Source organism: Bison bison, unplaced genomic scaffold, assembly GCF_000754665.1.
Source record: "Bison bison bison isolate TAMUID 2011002044 unplaced genomic scaffold, Bison_UMD1.0 scf7180017864497, whole genome shotgun sequence".
Classification (NCBI taxonomy): domain Eukaryota; kingdom Metazoa; phylum Chordata; class Mammalia; order Artiodactyla; family Bovidae; genus Bison; species Bison bison.
This window is the reverse complement of record NW_011495056.1, coordinates 738,837-746,969: the sequence shown is the minus strand read 5'-3', so window position 1 is coordinate 746,969 and position 8,133 is coordinate 738,837. Positions and strand designations below refer to the sequence as shown.

At 34.3% G+C, this 8,133-nt stretch overlaps 1 protein-coding gene across 3 annotated transcripts in view; it reads right to left on the bottom strand.

Moving 5' to 3' along the window:
* Positions 1 to 8,133, bottom strand: part of CAPS2 (calcyphosine 2) — a 49,728-nt gene that overhangs the window by 33,182 nt on the left and 8,413 nt on the right. For all 3 annotated transcript variants that reach the window (XM_010828888.1, XM_010828891.1, XM_010828890.1), the window contains 3 exons: positions 6,446 to 6,494; positions 4,793 to 4,838; positions 2,931 to 3,101 (listed from right to left, as the gene is read on the bottom strand). In XM_010828888.1, coding sequence (XP_010827190.1) covers positions 2,931 to 3,101; positions 4,793 to 4,838; positions 6,446 to 6,489 — 261 coding nt within the window. In that variant the 5' untranslated portion in view covers positions 6,490 to 6,494. The remainder of the gene's footprint in view (positions 1 to 2,930; positions 3,102 to 4,792; positions 4,839 to 6,445; positions 6,495 to 8,133) is intronic.

Genomic DNA, 8,133 nt, shown 5'->3' with positions numbered 1-8,133 from the left:
AGGACACTTACTCCTTGGAAGAAAAGTTATGATCAACTTAGACAGCATATTAAAAAGCAGAGACATTACTTTGTCAACAAAGGTCCATCTCGTCAAGGCTACGGTTTTTCCAGTAGTCATGTATGGATGTGACAGTTGGTCTATAAAGAAAGCTGAGCACAGAAGAATTTATGCTTTTGAACTGTGGTGTTGGAGAAGACTCTTGAGAGTCCCTTGGACTGCAAGGACATTCAACTAGTCCATCCTAAATGAGATCAGTCCAGGGTGTTCATTGGAAGGACTGATGTTGAAGCTGAAACTCCAATCCTTTTGCCACCTGATGTGAAGAGCTGACTCATTTGAGAAGACCCTGATGCTGGGAAAGATTGAGGGCAGGAGGAGAAGGGGACAACAGAGGATGAGATGGCTGGATGGCATCACCGACTCAATGGACATGGGTTTGGGTGGACTCTGGGAGTTGGTGATGGACAGAGATGCCTGGCATGCTGTGGTTCATGAGGTCACAAAGAGTCGGACACGACTGAGAGACTGAACTGAACTGAACAGAACTGAACATAAGTAGAATTAATTAATATTAATTTTGGAATTAATATTATTTCCTGTAAAATTGAAGTTTGATTTTCAGTGTTTTATTTAAAGGTATTTCATTACTTTAAAAATATATATATGTACCCACACAAATATATATAAATTTACATTTTAGGTGGTAAAATAATTTGATAGTGAGATTCATCACCTTTTATACTAAATGGAAGGAAAACTCAACACAGGAATTTTGCCTTTAGAATCAAGCAGTGTGGAACTATTTTACTGTTTGATATTATCAGTTGATTGATGTATCAGCCTATTTAATTAGTAGCTATAGCCTTTAATTATTGTCTTGGATTCTAAATTCATCTAACTTTAGCTTTTTTTTTATCAGCAAAGAGAATCAATCTGCATGTGACTTCCTGCTTTAAAGAGGGGCTATGTTTCAGATATCAGGGACCTCTTTTATTTCTAGAGATTTACTATCCCAGTGGTAATTCATGTAATTATAATAGGATTTATTAACAATAAATTTATACAGCAGTTTTGGTTCCAATAAGAGTATACTTTTAAATGACATCAGATAAGTTGCTCAAACTCCATAAGTACAAGATTATTATATATAGAATATATAGAAACCAGGGATTTTTTGTAAGACTACCAAAGACATAGTAAACTTCTAATATGTAAGTTAAAAGAATCAAAAAAGTAAAACAAGATCTTCTCCAAAAGAACATATGCAAATGCTGGCTTTTATTTATAAAACCCTTATTCATATGGGAAGATTTACAAACAATATTTATCTTCTCTTAAACCAAAAGTAAACAAAGTATCCTCGTTTGAACTTGTGTTCAAGGGTATCAAGGTTTTTCTTTAAAACTATTTGAATTGTTTTGCCATGAAAAGGAAAGCATGCACTTACAGAAACTTTCATTCTGTTTTCCCAACATTATTACAGTGATCTAAATATCACATGGTAGATCCTACAGATACTACACACCCAGATGCTAAACAGTTATGAAATTGTCCTACCTGCTATTACAGACACTAGAATACTATATTTATGTACATCTGTTTGAATCTGGAAAATTAGCTTTAAAATAAAAAAGACCAAATAGTCCCATAACTTTTGTTTCTCTTTTAGTTAAATACCATGGGTTTTAGTGAGTTCCAGATAGTCCCTACATGGATTAGAAAAAAAAAAAAGCTGATATGGCACATCTACTTACAACTTATTTAGGTATAAACTGACGATTCATAAATATAGGAGCAAAGTAAATATATAAATTTAATGGCTTTTACAAGCATACCAGAAAGGTCAAAGTTGAATTTTAGAAAGGTTTTACAACTTATTCTTTTTACTCAACAGTAAATGCTAAGTAATACAACTATCAACCTTCCCTGAAAATACATTATTCTTATTAAAAGTTAACTGAATGAAGAATTGTATCTAAGTGTTCTTTATTTATGACCAGTAGTATCATAAATTATGTTTTCAAGCCTTTCTAAAATTCACGGTTCACCTTTTTGATATGCTTGTGAAACACCATTAAATTTATTATGTTTACTTTGCTCTTATATTCATGAATGGTGAGTTTATATTTAATTAAGATTAGATTAAAATATAACAGCTTTAGCGATTCATGATATTAAAAATACCTCCCTAACTCAACTAGAAAACAATCATGGAGTGATGACAGTTTTAAAATAAAACAAGGTCACTTGAAAGTCTGAAACCACTTTTCAACTTTAAAGTTTAGTCTTTAAAGTGAGACAAATAGAGTTCAAGACAGCTACATCAGAAACAGATATGTAATACTGCCTTATTTCCAACCCAAGGCAAGTGAAAAACTACAGAGAAAAGACGATTAGGTCATATGACTAAATTTTTCACATCTGAAAATGGTGATAATAACCCACCAAAGTTGTTGTGAAGAATAAACTAGTTAATTTAAGTAAAGTCCTTAAAGAGTGTCCCTGGCACACAGAAATAAGTGTTACCTATTATACTTTATTCAGAGAAGGCAATGGCACCCCACTTCAGTACTCTTGCCTGGAAAATCCCATGGATGGAGGAGCCTGGTAGGCTGCAGTCCATGGGGTCACGAATAGTAGGATACAACTGAGCGACTTCACTTTCACTTTTCACTTTCATGCATTGGAGAAGGAAATGGCAACCCACTCCAGTGTTCTTGCCTGGAGAATCCCAGGGACGGGGGCACCTGGTGGGCTGCCATCTATGGGGTTGCACAGAGTTGGACATGACTGAAGTGACTTAGCAGCAGTAGCATTATACTTTATTATGATTAACGGCAAGATAAATCAGGCAAAAAGATGTTTCTATGATAAAAACACTGTTTCCTTTAAATTCCATTACAATTTTGTAAAGCCTCGCACATTACCTTGTCATCTGTCTTGTTCCTTGGAGTCTGTTGATGTGTGATACTTGACTTTGCCTTTTCGGCATTTCTCTGACTGAATTGTTTATATCCCCCTGTCATTGCAGTTTTGTATTGCTGATGTTTTAGTTTATATTTGTCTGTTGGTGCTGGCAAATTTTCAGGTATTCTGTCCTGCTCCAAGAAGTAAAAAGAAAAAGAATGCTATTGTAATAAAAAATTCAAAATTACCATTAATTTTCCTTATTAACAAATAAGGAAATAATTTTCCTTATTAAACAAATTTACCATTTACCTTAGCAGTTATGCTTAAGAAACAGATCACTATGATCTATTTTCTAAGGAGAGGTAATATTTAAAATATTTAGCTGGTGCAGCATGCCTGAGTGGGCACTGGCCTCAAATACCCTAAGCCTGTATCTTGTTTCACAGCTGGAGATCAGTCCTAGTTCTAAAACAGAGAGAAGAAAGAAAGACTTTTCTCTCTACTTAGGAGTTTTAGATAGATTATTTTACTCCTGCCTCAGAAAACCTCCATTGCAAAACATTTTTTCCAGAATAGTCATTGGAATTGGAGGTCACTCATATTGAGAAGCTCTGGTTGCCATTTCTAGAATATTGAAATATTCTGTCTTATGGTGTTATCTGGCTTCCTTCCACATGTCCATGGAATGAAAGGTAGCACAGCCAAGAGATAAGAGAAACCTACCTACAAAGAATAGTAAGAAAATATATACTGTCCCAGAGAGGGACAGTAACTCTAACAGGAGGATAAAGCCAGTACAACATTTTCTATTTGAAACATTTTGTATCCAAGTCTATACCCCAGGAGAAGAATGAGAAGAAGAAGCTTTGGGTGGAAACTGTAAAATGATGCCGATTAAGGTACTTTCATGTAATTTAACCAAGACAAGATGGCAGAGATCATGAATGGAAAAAGATTAACAAAGACAGAAAAGTGAGCCCACCTGGTCAAAAACTGCTAGTCAGAACTTGTGCTCTGACATGAAATAAAACCCTTAATATTGTTTCAAGTATAAATATGTCCCAAGGAGACAGCTTGGAATAAATAGTTATTATTTACTTCATAGTATCCTCATAGCCTAAAGTATGTCAAGAGACATACAAGTTTCAAGAGACCAGTTTTACATTGTTAAACTAGCAACATCTGATCTAATTTTCTGCCATTAGTATAAACCTGTAGCTTACCAGTTTTGTAAGGCATTTTAAAAATGCCATTCTTATGTGAGGCAAAAATGTAAAACAAAGTAAAATTCATCAACAGTATTGTCTGAGATACTAATATACACTATGCGTGTGTGTTAGTCATTCAGTTGTGTCCGACTCTTTGGACCCCGTGGACTGTAGACTGCCAGGCTCCTCTGTCCATGGAATCCTCCAGGCAAGAACACTGGAGTGGGTAGCCATTCCCTTCTCCAGGGGATCTTCCTCACCCAGGGATCGAACACAGGCCTCCTGTATTGCAGGCAGATTCTGTACCGTCTGGGCCACCAGGGAAATCCTAATAGACACTAACTATATTTAAACTAAACAAAACAGAGATTGAACGTAATGAAATTTATGGATTAAATAGAGCGACAAGTGCATGCTGTACTTCTGAAAGTTGGTAATAGGAAGTAAATACTAACCAGGTCATATAGATGATGCTGAGTATACAGTTTGTGACATGGTGTTACCCAACCAAAACCAAAAGATGAATTTGTGGGGTTAAAATGAATATGTTCTGTACTAAGTGGCATATATGGTAAATCATCCTAAAAACTAAAATTAAATGACCCTAGTGAAATGCTACCTATAGCACTGTGTTCAAATGTTTATAATATGAAATACCAAGTAAAAATTACCTCCTCATCAGAGTCAACAAGGCTTCCCAGATCAAGTTGTGGGACCCTGAAAGAAATAGTTATGTATCCCATAATTTTTTTAACTGAGTCTTTAATAGTTGCAAGTCATATATGCTATATCTTACTATATAAACAGGTAAACTGAAGCCAATGGTGTGCTGGCTCTTACCAGCTGTGAGAGGCTTTTGTTAAATATTCAGTAATATTTTGCACAGGTTGTTAACACAGAATTATTAAGACTAAAATTATGTAAACTTATAATTACATCAATTATATGAAAAACAAAGGTAATAAATATTCAAAACTCCTCACTTCCTAATAGCTTTACTATACTTCACTATTTCTTGCTTTATAGAGGTTATTTATAGCTATCATATCTGAATGGCAATACAGGGCTGGCATATCTTTCCAACTCTGTGTTCAGTGATAGACTGAAATCAGCCACAGTGGGATTATTTACACAAATATGGGCAGATGTTATGAATCAGGCCTTGATATATTATTTTGTTGATGTCCAAGGCTGATAAACGTGGTGGAGAAAATGTTACTAGTGCATATTAAACTTAAAGTATTCCCTGTAACTGTCACATGGCGAATAACAAAAAACTGAGAACGTATTATTCTAGTATTCAAAACTATTACTTGATTCAGCAAAGAAATCACTCATGTCACACTACAATTAATGAAAGTATCAACCAATATTCCCCCTGATGGATATTTTCACAGAAAATGTATACTCAACTTAAAATATACTTAACTTTGTTTATAATTAGCAAGTAAAATATATGATAACCTTATAGTACATGTCTAGAAAACCAGTTGTTAGCCATTTTCCAGCGAACAACTGACTGTCATCACATACTCAATACTGTATCTAGCATGTACACCTAGCTCTGTTCTTTGTCTGGATGAGCAAACAGGTATCTGTTTTGTGGAACACGTGAAATTGCTGATATTTGCCCATTGTTAATCTATAAAAATGTCATTTTTATATAGTTCAGGTTAATATATTACTTTTTAATTTCTATTTTCCAAGAAGCCCTGTAGTCTAATATATTGGATTGACCAAAAAGTTCATTTGGACTTTTCCATAAGATGTTACAGAAAAACCCAGATGAACATTTTGGCCAACCGAATATTTGAAAGAATATAAAAATCATATCCTTCCAAATTTTAAAAAGCAAAAATTTTAAATATATAACAATTAATGTATTCCAGTCCAAAATTAAATCACTTTAATAAGACTGATAAAATCATCATATTCCTCAAGATAAGATTAAAGAACAGATAACCTCCCATTAAATCCATTTTGACCATCCCAATAAAAGTGCAATATTTTATATACATTTTTTAATAAGTGCTCTTAGCTGAATTTTCTAAATAAAACAATATTTTAACTTTTTCAGGAAAATATAAAAATAATACTAAAGAAAATTAAACAACAAGAGAAGTATTAGCCTTAGTCCTACCATCCTATCACAGGAAATACTTCAGTTTGGACAGAATAATTTTCAGGGCATCAACATTTTTATAAACTTTTCTGTAGTTCATAGTCATAGCTATATATGTAATTTTTCTTTCTTTTTTTGCTTGTCAATGTATATTTACATCTTTACCCAAAAAACAGTTCAAATGTGAAGAAGTGTAACTTACACAGGTAGGCAAGGATCCTCCATAGCACATGATTTGAGGTCCATCTTTGCTTTAATTAAAAAAATTAGAATCAGTATGCATGTGTCATTTATTTATACTTTAAAAGATAACCAATGTGCCAATGCAACAAGACCAATTATAATTTTTCTCAGTAAGCTTACATAAGAAATATTTAGGAAGCCCCATCCCTACTGTGCTTGATATGCAGAGACAGGACCATAACCGGCATAGGACTCTGCTCGGGAAGACATTCACTCAGACAGTGTGGAAAATACATACTGAGACAGAGCAGCTGCACAGAGCGTGCGCACCCAACCTAGTCTAGGGAATTGAGGCAGCTTTTTTCAAAATAAAAAAGGAAACTTTAAATGGAGCTCTGAAGGATAGATAGGAGTTAGTTAGCCAGACCAAGACAGAAGGGAGAAAACTGCTCCAGCCAGGAGGAACAACTTGTACTGCACATGCCCACAGGCAAGAGCTGACAGAAAAGACTGAAATCCAGAGTGTGAGGAGGTAGTGGACAGAGCTGTTAAATTATAATGCAAATTAAGGAGCCTGGACTTTATCCCAAAGGAAATGGGAAGACAGTATAGGATTTAAGTAAAAAATGACAAATATATACAGGTATATGTTTGTAAATATTTGATTTTATTGCTAAAAAATGGGTTCAAAGGGAGGGGATATATGGATATCTATGGCTGATTCATGTTGAGGTTTGACAGAAAACAACAAAATTCTGTAAAGTAATTATCCTTCAATTAAAAATAAATAAATTTAAAAAAAACTAATATGTCTCAATATATTGACAATAAAATTTCATCTTTATGTACCTGTGGGGGGAAAAAATAAGCAAAGACCAGAATATTAGAGTGAGCTTAGCCTCCATGGAATAAGAACTATGTAGGAATCTTAGGGAAAGCTAAAGTTAATAAAAGCAGGAAATAATTTATTTATAAGCACTTACAGCTTACTTGTGAAATATTATCTAATAGATCATTTTTATATTGATAGCAAGTACAGAAATTATATTCAAGACTGGGCTTCATCACTCAGACTATGAGAAAAACTCAGAGAAAAATTCAGCTCAGTATCAACTTTAATATGGCATTGTATTAAGTACTGTCCCAATAAATAGTTAAAATGTAGGAATGTAAAGTCACAAGATGATCATCTAAAGGGATGTATATATATATTTAATATACAATAATAAAATAAAAACAAATGAATATAATATATTGATTCTATTTAATTAATAATAAATTTAAAATATAATTTCATATATAGGAAAGACTGAAAAGTGAGTGTTTGTTGATCAGTTGTCTCTGCCCCTTTGTGACACCATGGACTGTAGCCTGCCAGACTCCTCTGTCCATGGGGTTCTCTGTGGACAGAGGATCTAAATAGAATATAGCTGTAGTTTTCATTGTCATCATGATCATTATTATTCCCAAGAAAATGTTTTAACAGACATATTAAAATCTATCTAATAATGAGGCCATCAGTTCAGTTCAGTTCAGTTCATTTCAGTCGCTCAGTCTTGTCCGACTCTTTGCGACCCCATGAATCACAGCACGCCAAGCCTCCCTGTCCATCACCAGCTCCCAGAGTTCACTCAGACTCACGTCCATCAAGTCAGTGATGCCATCCAGCCATCTCATCCTCTGTCGTCCCCTTCTCCTCCTGCCCCC